The sequence below is a fragment of the Centruroides vittatus genome, unplaced genomic scaffold (assembly GCF_030686945.1).
Source record: "Centruroides vittatus isolate TY-2023 unplaced genomic scaffold, ASM3068694v2 contig_923, whole genome shotgun sequence".
Taxonomy (NCBI): Eukaryota; Metazoa; Arthropoda; class Arachnida; order Scorpiones; family Buthidae; genus Centruroides; species Centruroides vittatus.
The window spans coordinates 813,985-833,917 of record NW_027122610.1 but is presented as its reverse complement, the minus strand read 5'-3'; the positions used below and the strand labels follow the sequence as shown (position 1 = coordinate 833,917).

The window sequence follows — 19,933 nt, the reverse complement described above, 5'->3', positions numbered from 1 at the left end:
ATAATAATTTAATGCAGTTTTCATAATTCTGTTTACTAAAAATTGAAATTGCAAGGGAGGGGAAAAGAAATTAATGTTAAAAGCCTGCACCTGAAATCTATTCGAAATACTTTTAACTTAATGGTAATAATAATAATAATAATAAAAATAATAAAACGTATTTAAATCATGTAATATTATCTGCAAACTGCGATTTAAATATAATATTTTAAGGTAAAGTACTATATCGCCGACAAGATAATTACTTTAATAACTGCAATTAAAGGTGCATGTACAAACAAAAACTTGAAGATATTTTCCAAGAAATTCGGAGTAAAAAATTAATTATTCAAATGACACATTGAGAAGATTGAGAAGTGTTTCAATAGTGTGAATAGGTAACATAACATTACATGGAATTTAAAGATTATGCGACGTTCCTTATGTTATAAATAGTATAACTTCATAAATAATACAGTGAGTCTTTAATGTATTTCGTAAATTAGTCACTTTATCTTTATGAAAATTTAACGTTTTCTTCTTGGAATGATATATTTAATACATATAATTATATTAATAATTAATTAATAATTCATATATGAAAATAAAATCACTTTTTCTATTATATGATAAATTTCTTACGCGATTAAATAATATATTTAGCATTATTTGTAATTATGTATTGAAAATTAGATTGTTTAGAGATATAGTTTACAAAATATAATTATTGTTAATTCGATAAGTTCTACAGAATTTAGATATATGCATCTTAAACAATTCACTTATTAACATGGCACGAGTTAAATAATAAAATTTACGACTTGCTAAATGATATGTAATAATGTAGCTGATTATCATTATGGTATTTTTGTAAATCTTAATATTTTGTGTAATATGTTCATTGTTTGAAATTAAACTTATTAATATATTTAACAAATATAAGAATTAAATACCTTGTGCAGCATAGTATCCACAATGCCTTCTACAGACGTCTCTTGTACATCTAGTAGTACAACAGCCTGATTAAGGAACTGGTCAACATCCATAGAAGCTCTAACTTCCGCTCCAAAATCTTTCATCGGCAATCTCTGCAAGGAACAACCAATTATTAAATTTGGTATTTTAACTCTATTACGTTCCATGGCGCCTGCATCTGAAGTAGAAGCACTCGAGATAATCCTCGACAGCGACTTCTTCAGACTAGAAAGAGAGGATTTTCTGCGTTTGGAAGAATTGCAATTGCGATCGTCCGAGGATCCAGTCATTGCTAACATTGAAGGATCAACACGTTCCACATGATTTATATACTGCATCTTCGGCCAATCGCATCGAATGACGTCAAAGAAGTTAGTAGTACACAAAGAAATCTGTTCGGCTTTACTGTACTATTTGTGAAAGGCGAAATCCTCAACACAAAATTAATATCCCGCTTTAAAATGTCTGATACTTATTAAATTCATGCATTTCAAATTAAATTTTCTCTTTTCAAAAAAATGGATAATTTTTAATTATTAATATTTTATTTTCTCTAAAGCGCTAAGAAGAAACTAGAAATTTTAAATTCTTAAATATCGAAATTACTAATTAAACAAATAGCAATTTGTGTTTAACAATAATAAAAATGTAAATTTAAAAATGATATAAATTATTTACTGATTAAATAATAAATATAATTTCTTATTTAATTAAAAATATATATACTACACTTCAAAGAACTAAAGTAATTATGATTTATAATCAATAAACATACATTTCATGGTTAAATTATGCCAATTTTTATATCAAAAAGATAATTTTAATATGGAAATTTTTATTAAAAAGAAATTAGCATTGGTTATTTAGATTTACTTTTCTATTTGTAATTTTATATAGCTTGTAATTAAACTTTGACTACTGGTATTAATTTTTATGTGTAAGTATTGTTGTACAATTATTATAATTAAATATTTGGTATTATTGTAATTCTATTTACTATAAGTATACAAATTATACATTAGGGTATAGTTCTATTCGTCTTTTTTCCAAAAACATAATAAATCTGTTGTTTCAGCGTTGAAATTTTAAATTTTATTTTATATTTTGATGGGCTATAAAAGATATAACAATTGTAAGTTATATATTTCGAAAACACGTGCACAAAAAGTCGTAACAGTTAAAAAAAACAAGTTATATATAATTATTATCAGCATAAAATAGGTTATAAACATTTTTAATGCTTTCTAACTTTGCATTTAAGAACAACACTGCTTTAAAATGAATACATAAATACTGTATATACATATATATTGTTTAATTTTTTAAAATAAAATCTGATAATGAAGAATATATTTGTAGAAATTTTATTAATTTTATATGATATTTTGAAGCAAATGTACTTGAGCTGATTTTCAGTAACTTATTCACTAATTTACATTTATCAAAGACACATGCCATGTTATCATCTAACATTAAATTAAATTCACAGATTTATTATTTATTATTTTGGGAGAATTTGAATAATAAAGCTTATAATTTATGCTATTTAGAATTAAAAAATTAAATCTTTAAAATATTTCTATTGTTATATTACACAGAAATATAAATTACATAATTATTATTAGTTTAAAATTTCTAATACTGTATAATAAATTAGGATTATCTTTTAAAAATAGCACAGAATAGGACGTTCTATTTATTTTCCAAGTCGATACCTAGAAAAACAGAAAGCTTAAAGCTATAAATTTACTATATATGAAATATTACATTTATACACATACTTTCACATATCTACATAAATGTACAGAACAAAGTATTCTAAAAATGTCCAAAAACACTTTTAAAGTTACTATTAAAGCGTATTATAAGCGTATTCATTTATATATATTCAACTAACAACAAACAAAAATCCTGTATAAGTCTCATAACAAAAAAAAAAATTAATTCATGTATTGAGGATTTATCTAACATTTCTTTATCTCAAATAAGATTAATTCCATCTTTTTCTCCGTGCTGTATATTATTATTCTTCTTGCATCGATTTTAACATTTGACCTTTTTGAAGTATGACTACTATCCAAAACAGCTGCAAAGATGCTGAAAGTTCTTAATGCCATCTCGGTATTCTTAAGACATAACTTAAATCAAGTTGTACAGAAGGTATTATATTAAACGTATATTGTTATAATTAGATAATTACATCCTTTACAACTGTCAACGTTTTTTTTAGTTGCTTAGGCAATTACACAGCGAATATGCTAAATGTTATCTATTTTTTAAACTGATATGTAGTTCAAAAATTATTTAATAATGTCCTTATGAATAGCACAACCACTTATTTTTTTCATGTGATAATTTTATAAATTTATTTTAATGCATTCGCGAAAGTAATTATTAAATTAGCATAAGCATTTTTTTTTCCAAAAGTTAAATTATTTTTGAAGACGAGTTGAATAAGCTTTAACCATCAACGTGCTCGAATTAATAGTAAGTTATACTGCTAACTTTTGTCATTTAACAAGATTGCTTTAAAAAATAAATCCGTCTATCAAAAATGTCATTCTAATGCTACAATTCTGAGAGTTTAATGATCAAGTAATATATATCTTGTTTTATTTAATGATGATAATTAATAATATAACTAAAATAAATAAATTATTGCAACAATCAAACAATATCGATATAAATTCGAACGTAACGTAAATAAATAATGGAATTTTTATTAAAGAATTCCAGAAAAAGATAACATGAAAATGTGCACTATTCTAACGAATACAACACACCTTCACGTCACTCCTTGATAACCAATTTTATTTATAATAGTGTTCGGAATACTTCGATTTTTAGCATAATCTTCCTCATGTTATAGTAATAAATATTGGTAATAATTTAATAATTCAATTATCTAACTGACAATATTAAAAATTTTTTTATTACATTTACAATCCATTCCAGAAATTTATTCAGTCTTCATGGGAGTTGATGTGTCCAGAAGTCGATCGACTATAGTGTTAGTCGTATGATTGGAAGGTGTAGCATTACAAAATAGAATCGTCTCTTCTCTTATGCAGTAGGAATAAGAAATATAAATGGTAGGAGAGGGGTGGAAGGTAATTGTAGCGATTCAATCATGGCGATTAATTGATCTGAATCTTATGTAGCAATTTGGAAGCAATTGTGGCTGCAGGTGAATTCTTTATCTGATAAACAATTGACCTGAAGGTAAAATTGCTTAGAAATTGCTGCGTAAGATACAGACAGTCGAAACATTTGCAATAGAAATAAGAGAATAATTTTAAATAACAACAAGAAAAAAATTATTGTTGCATCGTCACAATGAAAAATTGCAGCCTGACACTGTGATATCACAATGTCACGCTGCAGTTTTTTTCATATTTTTAATTTATTTAATTTAAAATACAGTGAAAGGCGCTTAACGAACATAATTCGTTTCAGAATCTTACTAATAATGCGAAACACTCGTTAAGCGAAATAATATTTTTCAAAGAAATTAATGTAAAATACGATAATGCGTTCCACGCCAGATAACTTCTGAAATATTTTATGTATAACATTTATTCAAATAAAATTATGCAATATGCATTGTTAAGGAGCGTGACTCATCCTCATCTTTTCTTCTAGCGCGGAATTAACCAACCTGTAATACGAATTTGATTTGCAAAGAACAAAAAAAAATCGAAAAAATATGTCTCACACAACCAAACAATATGCCAAATTCTTGTGGGCTATGTAAAGGCTATAATTAAATAATAGAAATTAATTAATCCGACTAGAGGTAGGCAGTTATGCTTCCATCTCGTATTAATTTAATTATACTTAATTTTTTATTTAGACATTTCTAAAATTTAATTTGGAATTAGTCATTAAATTTAATACGAGATGGAAACATAACTGCCTACCTCTAGTCAAATTAATTAATTTCTAATATTTAATTATAGCCTTTACATAGCCCAAGAATTTGGCATATCGTTTGGCGTGTTTATTATATAACGGACGATGGCTGTTTATAGTGAAGATCCTTCTTACTCGTCTCGTGATCTTTACGAATGTTCCGTTAAAAGGTCCGTCGGAAAGTCACACCTCCACACTCAATGATCAGTTATATACAGTTTATTTACAAATATTTACAAAGATATACACTATGTAATAGCATTACGTACACTACAGTATCGAAGCTGTGATGCAGCACGTCGACTTAGCTGGCCTGGGAACACGAGTCACTCTTCCGGAGATGGCTTAACCTCGTGGCCGTCCGTCTCTACAACAACCTTTCTCCAGAGGACTTTCCAAGAGGAGAACACTCTCTCTATCCGCCTCAAAGGTCTGCCTGTTGTTAGAGACCGCCACGTACCAGGTCCCTCGCCCTTTCTCCTCGCTTTTTTGCCACCCTTCCAATTTAAGGGATTCTGGCACTGCCTCCTGCGACCAATCACTTCCTTCCCCTTCTTAGAGCCTTCCAAGACGTCCGCCCTATCTCCCGCCGACGTAGCTCACATTTGCGTCCGTGCTTTATTTATTCTTGTTTTCTCAAGCTGGCCGGCACGTGGCCAACACATTGTCCCTTAAGTGGAGACGCTACACCTTTGATCCTTCCGGCCGTTTATGGCCCCGACCCCAGGTGGGAGCAATTACCTCAGTCGGGCGGTTTCTTTGACACAGGCCACCAAAGGCGACCTTTACATTTATGTTTATACATAATATGTGTGAACATAAGTTTGGAAAAATATCTGATCACAAGCGAGAGTAAGATACTAGCGGAACGAGTGCTAAACACAGACTGATGGAGCATGCACACAATCGCGACTTTCCCTCTCCTCGTCACTCGTTATGCGAAACATCGCTCGTTAAGAGAGTCATTTTGTTGCAATTTGTTTTGCTCGTTATGCGAAGTGCTCGTTAAGCAAGGCCACTGTATATGCTTTCGATCTCAAATTAGTAGTGCCTTGCTCCTGTACATCAATCTTTCCCAGATAACAACAGAGTCATGCCGGTAATTTATGTAACTGTTCTGGGGAAAATTTTTTAATTAAAATCACGTTACTTCTGGGCTATACTGAAAGTTCGCAGTAAAGTTAATCGGGGCCACTTGACCTTAAGCTTTCCATATCTGGTTCGACTTTCATGTATCTTACACGGTTCTCGAGATTAATGAAGGGCAGGCAACAGGAGGATAACAGTGGAAATTTGTAAGTCCACAAATTTTTCAAATTGCAGCCCAATTATAAAATGTATTTGTTAGTCGAAGTAATATTTATAATAATTTTTATAATAAATATTAAAATGTTCTAATTAGTGTGTAGAAGTATAAGTGAAAATTAGCAGTTAATACCGAAATTTATGAAATAAAGTTTTATAGCTTCAACATCAGTATTTATTTCGTACAGGTTTCAAAAAGAGTTTGAGATGTTAAATTTTCCAGATGTATTTGAAATTACAAAACAAAAATAAGATGGAAAAATTCCGTAAAAGTAAATAAGAAAGACATTGCTTTTATCGTTTAATTAGACATCTAAAACATTTCTATTATAAATAATAAAAAATATTTAAAAATTAGAAGAAACAAAGTCTTCATATCTTGTCCTTCTTCAATACTTCAAGAACAAACAGTCAGGAACAAAATACATTGTTCTTGACTGTTTGTTTCCTTCTAATTTGTGAATATTTTTTAATATTTATAATGGCCCTTGCCATTTCATTTTATTAAATTTCTATATTTTATCTAATTTAGATTTTATATTTTACTGCAATATAATAACATATAGAGATATTAATTTCAGTTTGAGATTTTAAATTTTCCATGTTTTTGAAATTATAAAAATAATAATAAGATGGAAAAATCCGTAAAATTAAAAAAATAATTCTGAACAGATATCCAAGCAACAAAGTAAACCTAAATTCAGTCGATAGCAAAGTCACACAGTTAGAACTATTATATTCGTACTCAGGATGTAGGCTCCAATTATGATTCTCATATCTTCTACAATAGTATAAAATTATGAGAATTATAACTACAATAGTAAAAATTAAGATTTCATTAATAAATTTATCTACTATTGAATGGAACTTAGTGTACCAAGCTACCTTGTAAATGAGATTTAAAAAAAGATGTATATGATGAAAATATTATGTAAAGATGATTTAACTTTATCATACAAAGTTAAATCATCTTTACATAATATAGTATTCAATAAAAATCAAATACAGATATATAGGAAATACTACTAAAAAGTATTGGGCTATTACAATTATATCCGAATATAAAAAAAACAGTAATAAATTAGTCGGGAATCGTGTAAATATTGAATATATGATAATGCATTCATATAATTTAGATAAGTAGTGTAAATGCCTGCATGTCTATTTTTACACTTTACGAAGTACTCGTGTATTGCTAAATATAAATAATTAGACTTATGTTGTTTTCGTATATAAATTTAATTTCATAAATTCAGTGGTTTGAAAATATTTTAAAAATTAATTCTTTTACAATCAATCAATTTTTTAATATAAAATTAGTTATTTTGAAACTCTCCTTTCATTGGTTTTAAAACAAGTAAATTTAGATAAACACGAATTAAAATTTTATTTAAAATTATATGATTAAGATTTTTATATTTATAAAAATCTTATATTTAAATACATAAGGTAAGGTACTCGCCCAATTTTAAGAGTTCTCACTACATAGGCTGGAGATGTATTAGTGTTACATATTGAAAGATAATTGGGCTGAAGTTGAAAAAGTTGTAGACATAAAATCCCATTGTCGTCCGTCTGTCTGTCTGTTCTTTCTTAATCTCGAGAACTGTGTTAGATAGATAAAAGTGGAGACCAGGTATGGAAAGCTTAGTGGCAGAAGGTTCTTATTAACTATATACGAACTTCCGGTTAAAACCGACAGTCACGTGATTTTAATTCAAATATTTCCCCCAAAGTTACATAGACAACCGGTATGACTTTGTTATTACCAGGAAAAGTATGATGTACAAGGGCAAGACACTACTAGCTTGAGATCGGGAGCATATATTTTAAATTAAATAAATTTAAAATATAATTAAAAATTTTAGTGCGGCGTTGTGACGATTGTCACAATAATTTTTGCTTGTATAAAATTTATTATCTGTAAATAATTATGCTGTACATTTGATTCTAGACCCGCTATATGAAGTAGCGAGAATAATTCACTTCCCTTGTGGTATGTGATTAGCATTTTTAGAACAGAAAAATCTTACATTAAATTTTTTGATAAGGAGGTATTCAAAACATTTTGAAGAATATAATTAATCTAATTATAGTTGTGTTGAGTAAAGGTAGCTTCTATAATAATATAAATTTTATTATTTTACAATTTGCATAACATTTTTATAATCTATTTAATATTACACGAAACATTATTTCCTTACAAATGCAGCTAATTTTTAAGCTGCCTCTAAATAGACATATGTAGAAGCTACAAATTAATAATCTACATGTTTAAGCACGCTTTAAGAAAAATTTAAATTCCATCTCAGTTTGAAATTATCAGTATTATATGAGAAGTAAATAACAGAAATAATTTAAGTAAACTAATGCTTAATAATTATCAGACTTCTACTGTAATTTTTTCTTCAGTTATGTCATATAAAATTTTGACTATTATTATTATTATTGTATTTTTAAATTTTTCTCTTAAAAAATGGTTGCATATTTTTAACGTTTATTTTAAAACAGTGATAATTTTTAAATATGAATAATTTTACAGAATAACTCTAGGGTTATTTTATTTTATAAATAACTTCTGTAATAAAAGCATAGAAGGAAATAATCTTTAATGATTTTGTAAAAAAAATTTCAAATGCAATAAAGAATCCAAAAGACATTTTAATATGTTGAATTAAAAATTTATAGAACTATTAGAAGATTGGAGATTTAAAAAAATCCCCAAAAAATTAGAAGTTCATATTTTTATTCAAAATAAATTATTGATAAAATTTGATTTCATTATTTTACAGATTCTATTTCAAAAGTAAAAGCTCTAAACGACTTGAAATATTAAATGAAAATATTTGTATATATGTAACTGTAATCATTTTGTTGAATTACTAGCAATTTTTTTAATATAATAAATTGAAAAAATGATGAATTCATTTCAGAGAAAAAATAATTTAACCATAATACAAATGTAAAAAGTAATAAAGTTATCTTATTCATATGTAAAACTTTGTATTAAACTGTTCTTTCAGTCCGATAGAAATATATATAAGTTGTATCAAAATAGTATAAAGAACTTCAAAGATTTATCATGTTTAAACTATTTGAAATGTAAGAATAAGACTTGTTGTATAATGATCATTAACACTAAACAAATTTTTGTTCTAGTTTTTTTTTCGCAAATAAGACTTTATTACATAGCACTAGTGCAGTGTTAAAGAAAATGGCGATTTTCACAAATCCAGAAAAAGCAGGCTGTGTGTTAAAATTCCACAATAAAATGTTCACAATATGATATTTCAGCAAAACGGAGCTCCACCCTCAGATATCTCAGATATTTTTTGAATGAAAACTTCTCACAACGATGGATTAGCGGTGGTTGATACATTGCCTGACTACCCAGATCTTACACCAGTAGACTTCTGTATTTGGGGCTTTGTAAAAGAAAAAGTCTACGTGCTACTTATGCCGCAGAATGTACAACAGCTACAAGAAAGAATAAGGAACGCTCTTGTTTCAGTTGATAAGAAGTTCTTAGGAAAAGTGTGGCAAGAACTAGAATTTTGATGTGGTCGTATGACTGGCGGAAGCCACTTCGAAAATTTTTAGACATCTATAAATACTTGAAATGCTACTGATTATACAACAAATATCACTGCATAACCTAAAACATCTTTATTCTGCCATTTAAAAAGTGAAATAGTTATTAGATTTATATTTTGATATTTGAAATATTAGAAAAATTTATTGTCTGTGTTAGTGTGAAGAACTTATCGAGTTTATTTAAATCACTAATAAATTTTTCACACAGACAGGCCTAAATAACTAAATTTTAATTTAAATTAATTAAAACATTTAAACAATATATTTCGATTAAATTAATTACCGGTATATATTTTATTGAAGAAAATCATTTATTGATACATATAAAAAATATTACTTCAAAATTTTTATACAGTAAATTGTTTCATCATTTTAATTCCTACTACACAGATTTATTCATATCTTCGATTCTTAACCAACAGAAATAAACATTTCTTATTTATTAATAAATAATAGCCCTGATAATATATCAAATATATTTTTATCTAACACATTTCATTATTGTATTTGTTCAGCTAAAAATAGTCTGCTACCAAATGTAATTATTGATATGTGGTATTAATTTCGAATTATATATTTTGTTAAATAGACCTAATATATCATAACATCTTACTTACAAAATAATATAAAACTGATGGATAGTCATAACAGCATATTTAAAGCTGATTAATCGTAAAAAAAAGCTAAAAATATCTAAAATTAATCGATTAATTTGAAAATATTGTTCTGGGAAATTATAAGATTAACTTATTAGAAAATAAATTTATTATTATAATATAAAAAATTTTTAAATATAGCAAATTTTCTATTTGATACATTAAAATATCAAATAGAATTGCTATATTTTAGAAAGTTTAAAAACATGAAAAGCGAGAACTGTAGATGAATGTAGAAGAATGCACACAAATATGGCAAGAAATGTATTACTCTATGTTCAACACAGGGTAACACACAACAAATTGTAGGATTTTAGAAATGAAAGCAATAAGTCTTTGGTGAAAAGGATAGATACAGCAATTGGACACAGGTGAAGAATGGATGGGAAGTGCTTACCAATACCAGGCAGACAGACCTGTCAGTGTGGAATATGTCTACCTGAAACTCTGCCACGACTCTGTGAGTGCTGCACTCACAGAGGCGTGGCAAGCTCGTCACCAAGTGACGTTTCTAGCTATTACCGCTAGCAATTGTGTTCGCCCTTAAGTTTGGGACACGTGTGAAGATCAGGACCAATGCATTTGAAACTTTTAAAATATATGTTGTATTTGAAACTGATATACATATACATGTCACTCGAAGTTCGAAAAATGAACTTACAATGTAATGACATTGTAAGTTCATTTTTGAGTTCACGGATCTACGTACTTATGTCGATAAATTTTAAAATATATCCCTAACAATTATATTGCTGTTCTACCTTACATTAAAACGTATAAAAGTTCATTTAAACCATTGTATTACTTTCATGTTCATCCACAAACAATCGACATATAATATATAATTAAAATTTTTCTCAATAAGTCAAATGTAGCTGAACATTTAATACCATTATAAAATTATATTTTGCATTAAAAGGGGAAAATTTGCGCAGATTAGCTTAACAATAGCAATTAATTTTCATTAAATATCTGTTAATTTTATTTAATTTCAAGTTTTATAAAATGTTAGCGAAATCGAAATTGTCATAAATTAATGAAAAACATTAGAAAAAGTTAGCACTTGTTTCATTAAAATATAAAAACTTGTTTTAAAAAAAGTATAACGTCTGTACATATACCATATGATAAAGCATTTCCTAGAGTATAGCATTGAAAAAGCAATTTTTATATAAATTAAAACAAAAATAAATTAGGAAATATTTTATAATTAAAAAATATACAAAATTTAGTAATATGTTTAAAAGTTACGTTTAATAGATCTAAAATACACTTAATTTTGAATAATAAATATTGAATTCTTAATATAAAATATAAATTTTATGTTGTTTTAATGCAATATATGAATTTGATTATTAAATTTTAAAAATTTCTAATATATATTAACAGAGTATAAATAACCAAATACATTAATAGTATATTAATATAATCAAAAACGAGTCCTGTTTATTCGAGTACATTACAAATTCATATATCAATATCTTTTTATTTTGTAAATTAACGTAATAGATTCAATATACATAATCTGCATTTAAAATATGCAATTAGGGCATGATTACTGCAGTTTTTCATACAATAAATGACTGAAACAACATTTATTATACCAAATTTGGGGCCGTATTATAACAAATAACATAGCCTTTCTTCCATCAAAAAGTGACACATGTAAAATGTGAGGCCCTAAACTACAGACTCATGAAGTGAGGCCCTAAGCACCAGCTTGTTTAGCTTACGTAAACCCCTACCCTGAACAAATTGACGTTAAAATGCCTGATTTGCTATAAAAACTTTTTAATGAGTCTGCTGTTTAATTCATATTGAGATATTCATTTTATAACGAATGATTTTACAAATAGACTCTAATTTAATTTGATCAAGTTTACAAAATAATATTTATAATTCATTTAACCCTACAGATTGGATAAGTTAGAAGATTATATTATAAATTAGAAAATTATAAAAAAGTTATTAAAATTATAATTTACTAAGAAAGTTTACATGTTTTATAACATGATAACAAAGCCATTTAGTTATATTTTAGATATAAATTAAATATACTGTATATCTAAAATATATTAATATGGTTTATTGTGGTATAGGAGCATTAGACTATAAAGGATATTTAATATTATAATACAGATTACAAATTAGTTGAAAATAAAAACGCTATTACTTATGTATCTCCTCGATTCGTTTCATTTTGTAATTACACTGAATTCCCGATTATCCGTGCATCGTAAAAATATTATGTCTATCTTGTCCATGGAAAGCGCGTAACGAATAGCAAGTTGCGTACAAGCTCAGGTGACTTTCCAAGAAACGGCCTGAAAACGTCTAAGGGACTTAAACACAATTTACAAACGAAATTTTAGAAATTTATTAATAAAATACATGTGAAAAAAATCACACTATACGCTATAAACAGCAGATTTGAAAGAAATATTCTATTAGTCCCAAAATTGAAATACAGTAATTTGGAAAAAATGTAAGAATTATATTAATACATAAAAATGTAAAATTTAAATTTTTACGCGATAGTTTGAAAATGGAAGAAATCTATATTTTGTTTACTGACTAAATCTCCAGCTAATGAGGGCTATTTTGGATTATCCGCGTTTTACAGTTTTCTGTGCAAACCTGTTCACTAATTAACATGGATAATCGGGTGTTCGGTGTCCTTGCTACTAATCGTAGGGTTTCTTTTAAAATCGATGATTACAAATAAATATTTACTCATAATAAGTTTAACAGAAATTATATTTTCTTAATAAATATGTTTTATTCAATTTTAAGTAATATATTAAAATTTTTAAAGCTGTTGAAGGCCTACTATTAAAAATGACCTTATTATTAAAAAATTAAAAATTTAAGGTAAATTTTTGATTTACCTTAAATATTGATAACTCAAGCTATTTGAATAATTTTCATATAAAATTTACGTTTCCATTTATTTAACTTTATTAATTGTTTTATTAATACTAGCGTGTGAGAATAAAACATGTAAATGTACACTTCATACTTATATTCAAACTATGATCATTTAAGTTATTTTATCTTTATAAATTTACGTTATTTATTATATATTGACTTCTACTCCGATATAAAAATTTTTTGTGAAAACGATTAAACGTTAGAAGTTTCTATTTTCTTTACAAAACTGAAGTTGGCATGTTACAAAGAAAGAAATCTTAGCCTGCAGTTATACATGACTAAAACCTTCTTTATTTCCACACTCGTTTTACATCCATTCCTACAACATCGGAAGGATTAAGGAGATTAAACGATGGTTTCCTATTGTGAATCGTATACAAATAAGGAATTCTGTTTGTCGATTTTGTGAAAATGATCACTGACAAAAATCATTAAGTGTCGTAAAAATCTATTAATACACTACAGAAACTTAGAGTCAGTTTCAATGAATTAAAAATTAATGACTTTACAATTATATTTCAATTTAATTATAAAACTCAAGAATTTTATCTTTAAATTATAAATTACGTAAAATTTATTTAAAATATTAAAAATTAATAGGAGAGAAAAAATTACCTCATGTTTCGCGTACATTAAAGTTACTTCGTCTCCATCGTCTGAAATAGAATAAACAGGAAATTACTGTATTAAATTTAATATTAAAATGACAAATATTAAAAATTTATAAGTAGTCAACACTTGATTATTAAATTTAAAAATTAACTTATTAATGAATTAATCTGATAAATCGAATCGATTAAAGAGAAGTTACTTTAAGTGACTTCTCTTTAATCACAAACTGTTTTGATCAATCATACAGAGAAAAATTTTCAAAATACGATAACAATAATAGAGAAAGAGTTTATAAAATTAGTTTAAATCTAAATTAATCTAAATAAATAATTAAACTATTACGTTTATGCTACGACAAAACAGTCGAAGTATATAACAGCAACATTGTTTTGTACAGTACATACTATAATATTTTACTATATAATATTAAACACTTAATTATCAAATAACAAGATAGCACTATATAAATCAAGCGAACATTAAATGCATAATAATACAATTGTGTGTTAATTTAATTTAAGTGCAACATCGTTTAACCAGACTAATAAATTGTTTTAAATTACTACATAAATTATGACATAAAGTTTCAAAAAAAATCAGTAATTAATCGATGAAGGAGTTTATAAAATTCGATTTAAATTAATTTTTTTAATTTTATTGGAAATTCCGTATATTTTTCTTTAATTCTGAAAAATTTTTGTAAATGTTTTCTTGAAATAACGTTGTACATGTATAAAAATAAAATATTTTTTCTATAAAAATAGAGGTAAAGCTTCAGTTCTATAAATTTTATAAAATCTTAAAGGGGTTCTGCTTAATATTTTCTTAAAAAATTAGTATTTTTGAATATTAATTAGTTTAAATTCTATGTAATTCATTGGAGTATTTAATAAGTATTATATTTACTAAATAAGTTATTTAATGGTTTTTCAGGAAAATAAAAATTTTTGTATCGGAAAATAAAGGAAAAAAACCGTATTTATATACTTGGAATTCGTTTTAAAATAAATTTAAATGACATTTTTAAGGTGCTTCTTTCTCAACTAGTCTACTAACAATAGAAATTTATAAACGGCAATGGCGCATTATCCTATAGGCCAGGGGTGTCCAAACCGCGGCCCGCGGGCCGCATGCGGCCCAACGCAAGTTGCAATGCGGCCCAATGAACGTGTAAACAAAACTGACAAGTTTATTTTATTTATTTATTTATTTATTTATTTATTTCAACGGCATCAACCACAAAAAAGAAGTCTCACAAAGCCGTAAAACTTTATATATATATACTGTTGAGATGGCTATTTTTGGGCTACTTTTTAGAAAATTTTGCTACTTTTTTTTGCTCTTTAGCTAACTCCGGCCCATAAATCCATGATTTCGTCCAATGTGGCCCAGAGAATCTGAAAGGTTGGACACCCCTGCTATAGGCAATAAGGGAAGTTGCCTGGAGCCCTCATCAAAGGGGGACCCCAAATCAATCTTTTATAAGAAAATATTTTCCTTAAAAAAATTCCCTAGAAGAAAAATGTCTGAAGTCAACACTGTACATGGGGTCCCTAATCCAAATTTGCCTGAACCTCATAAACAGTAAAAAATTTTAAATTTAACGAGCAAAATTTATTGTGACATCGTCAAATGGCGGGCTGCAACTTTTAAACATATTTTTAAATTTATTTAATTTAAAATATATGCTCTCGATTTCAAATTAAAAGTAACTTGCCCCCTGTACATCATATTTTTCTCGATAACAATAGAGTGTGCCGGTCATCTATGTAACTGTTCTGTGGAAACGTTTTGAATTGAAATCATGTAGCTATAGTTAATCGAGGCCTTCTGACCCTACGCTTTCCAGATCTGGTCTCGAATGTCGTGTATATAACACCGTTCTTGAGATTAAAGAAGGACGGATAGACAGACAGAGAAGCGACAGTGAAAATTTATATTTTTTCCAAATTGCAGCTAAAAAATACATAATTAAGTATTGTTGTTATTATTATTTTTATTATTAATAAAATAAACTTTATTATTATAGATATTTATTGTAAGAAATGCGTTTTAAAATAATTACTTTTTCAAATTTAAAACACTTTAAGGAATTTCGTCTGATAATATAAGTAAGTGTGCGATATAACACTGTGATATAAAAAGTAATTCACGAAAAGAAAAATATTCTCTCTTGACGATATGAAGAATGTTTGGAAAAGACGTGTGATCAATGGAAAACTTCCTCTTTGTAGCTCTTCGGAAATTCCTTGCTATTTGAATGAGGTTTTCACCTGCGACATAATCAATGAAAGCCAAACACACAAAAGCCATTTCATAGTTTCTGGTGTAAATTTAACAAAAATGTCTTCCTTATTTTAATCAATTTTTAAGAATTTTTCCACTATTTTAATTAAATATAAATAAATAAATAAATATATATATATATATATATATATATATATATATTAATGACGTGTATTATTAATTGCTTAGCGTAATTTATTAGTTAATAATATAAAAGAATGTTTTCGTTTTTACGTTTTGTGATGGTTAATTACTCTTAACATATTGGATAATGACCTTATATGAATAAATTAGCTAATCAATCAAGCTAATTTTAAGTTAGAGATTTAATTGCTTTATAAACAAGCTTACGTTATTATTATTTTTTAAAATTTAATGCTATTCATATTTGAAATACTTGGCATCAGGTTATAAATTGATCTAATATAATATTATACTTTTAAAATATTTAGCAAAAATTACAATATTTTAATATATGTCGAACTCCCAATTATACGTGCTAATTAGTGCACGGAAAACCGGAAAACACGGATAATCCAAAATAGCCCTTTAAACTATTTATTAAAAAAATAACACTATTCGGAGGTTTTAAATAAACTACAGTACAGTATATATAAACAACTCAACTTCGTTATAACGCGATGCAAGTGTGAATCCCAAGTGTCCTGTATATTTAGTCAATAAACATAGAATGTAGATTGCTTCTATTTTTTAAAATTTCGTGTAGAAATTTAAATGTTACATTTTTTCCAAATTATCGTATTTCAATTTTAGAACTGGTAGGATATTTTTTTCAAATCAGCTATTTATAGCGTACAAGTGTACATTTTTTTACGTGTATTCTATCAAAAAAGCTGAAAATGTGCTTATGATTGTCATTTTACAGCAATTCTGCTATTTTGACGATGCACGGATAATCGAGAGTTCGGTGTAATTAATTATTTTAAAAATTAGATTGCACTGATTTTTTTTAAACAAATTAAACTCTATATACCATTCTTATTTGATTTCTAAGAGAAATAATCATCAAATAATGAAAAATAAACCGAAAATTATTTTAATAATTTTATAAAGATTGTAACAATTGCAAGTCTGTTACACCGAAAAATAAATTTAAAGCATGAAAATAAAACTGGATAGAACCATATAATTAGATGAAACTTTATCTTTCTACGACAATAAATGAAGAAAATACTTCTTGAATTTATGAGGCAAAATCTTATTTCGAAAGGAACTCAATTTTTTGAAATAAAAGTAAGACAACTGTAAAATTCCTAGAATCTATATATATATGTGTGTGCGTATATATTTTTATATTTTTAGTTTTTATTATATTTCTCTTGTATGGATTGTCTCGTAACCGTAAAATTTGATTTATTTACAAATTTTAAGTTATTCTAACATTTTAACCACTATCATAATTCATCAATTCTACAGTTATAAATGTTTTATTAGCCTATATAAAATAATGTATTTGTTAAGTTACAAAAAAAAGCACGCAGATGATTATGATACTGTATAATACGACATTTTGAAAATTATTTATATATATAAATATTTAACTTGAAACTTTATTCTGTATATAAATATGGATAATTTATAAACTTTTCACAGTTTTTATTTGCTAGTTAGTACTTTTCTGAATGGAATTTACAATTTTATCATTAAATTTTACGCTTTAATGCTATTTTATTTTCATTTTAAACTAAATGTTCATAACTTTGCAACATTAGAAAGCATACAAAAATGTACATTACATGCATATTCTCAGCCAATAAATCTTCAATGTATTTCCTTCTTTTGTGTAAAAATTGGATTTAGAAATGGCTAACATTTACTGTAAAATACAACATTAAAATTAATGAAGATTAAGAAGATAAATACATTTGTTGAAGTTTTCAAGAACCAAAATGTGTACACACTTTTTTGGATATTATTAGATTTCTTAAATAGATTCTACAAATATTATTTGCTTTAGAAAAATTACATTTTTCGTTTAAAATTCGCTGTATTATATTACAAGTTATACACTACGAAAATTCCGTTCTTTTTAAGGATAAATGCAATTTTTAAAATAATTAATTGTTATGAACAATAGCAATTAACTCAATTGAAAATATGAATTAATAAGAAACTGATTTATCTATGATTCTAGGATTGATAGAATAAGGCAACTCAACACATGGAAGCTCTGTCTCTGGACTTTCTAGGAAAACTGGACCCTATTTAGGTGTTAGACAAGAGAAACCATGCGACCAGCTTTTTGGTCAGGCGTGAATCCGCGATCAATGCTCAGAGGTTTTATCCATTCAGCCACTTCTGAGCAAAACTGGTTTATCATTCAAGAAAATGTTTTCAATCATATTTAAAAAGTCAACATTTGAAAATAATACACAATTTAGAATGAAAAGTGAATAATTGCCGACAAAAAACTTTAAAAATACTTTAAAATATATACATTACATGATAGGAATTTTCGTTCGGTGACACCAAAATTTATTAAAATTATTCCATTTTATTTTTATTTACAGTATTTTCTTTTCCTTGAAAATGAATATTAAAAACTTTCTTTCATAAATCTTGTTAAAGTATTAAATAATTTATAGGATTAAATACAAAAATAATAAGATGATATTTTTAAAACAACGTTTTAAAGAGTGATATAGCATTTATAGTAAAATGATATTATATACGATAAATTAAAAATAAAACAGCATTATTTTATATTTTAAAATTTGATTAATATTAAACATTAAAATAAGTATAAATTTATTGGAATATATGTGTTGTGATTATTCAGCAGAAAAGTTTACAAATCGCTTTATTTTTGAGTGTTTGTCTTAAATGTTTCTTTATTTTGGCAATATTTTCTTTCTGTATTTCTGTATTTCCCCTTTTAATACAAATTCTAGAAATTTATAATTCATATCTCGGCTGTTCCCAATAGATAACCAGAAACATTACTTTGATCTATGAATACGAAAAATAGACCAAAAAAAAAAAAAATAAGCAATTAGAATGAAAACTAGACGTGTTTCCATTTGTTATATCATGCTTGAATCTGATGGCTTAAGCAAAAATATTAAAAATTAGATTAATATGAAACAGAAACTATCACTGTCTTCTGTAACATGTAAGTGAAAAATTTACATCTACAAATCATAAGTCCTACCTACAAAATTCTAAAAACTTTTAGATATTCGATAGCTATAAATCAAACATGCATTTTCCTATTCAAAAGCGGAACAAATTTTAAATTCATAAATAAAAAATCCATTTTATTTGAAAAATATCTAAATTTACAGAAGAGCATCTTCAAAAGTTTATTCTATGAAAAATTTTAATACATTTTTATCACATGATTCAAAGATAATTTATGTCTTGCATTCAGTTTCATTAAACTATGCAACTAATTTAAGCAAACAGAATAAACGTTAGTATTAATAGTAACATATTTTCCAAAAAGTAACAAAATCTTCAATTATTTCAATGAATAAAACAAACATTTTGTAATTTATAAAATTTATAACAATGTTTCTAACCTTTTTTTTTGAAGGTAGTGGCAAAATCAAAAATTTTTGGTGACGCACTAATCGAGCTATGGTCGTATTAAAGTTGTTTTTTATTTATCCATGGTATTCATTATTTCCAGGTATTCTTTATTTGTTTTCTTCCTTAATAAT

At 26.4% G+C, this 19,933-nt stretch overlaps 1 protein-coding gene across 4 annotated transcripts in view; it reads right to left on the bottom strand.

The window, feature by feature from the left end:
* The window catches only part of LOC136984558 (solute carrier family 4 member 11-like), a 192,306-nt gene that overhangs the window by 105,825 nt on the left and 66,548 nt on the right, over positions 1 to 19,933 (bottom strand). For 3 of the 4 annotated variants that reach the window (XM_067281598.1, XM_067281600.1, XM_067281599.1), the window contains 2 exons: positions 13,968 to 14,008; positions 933 to 1,067 (listed from right to left, as the gene is read on the bottom strand). In XM_067281598.1, coding sequence (XP_067137699.1) covers positions 933 to 1,067; positions 13,968 to 14,008 — 176 coding nt within the window. Of the gene's footprint in view, positions 1 to 932; positions 1,068 to 3,897; positions 4,207 to 13,967; positions 14,009 to 19,933 lie in introns of those variants that run through there. The other variant, XM_067281601.1, reaches the window with a different exon arrangement.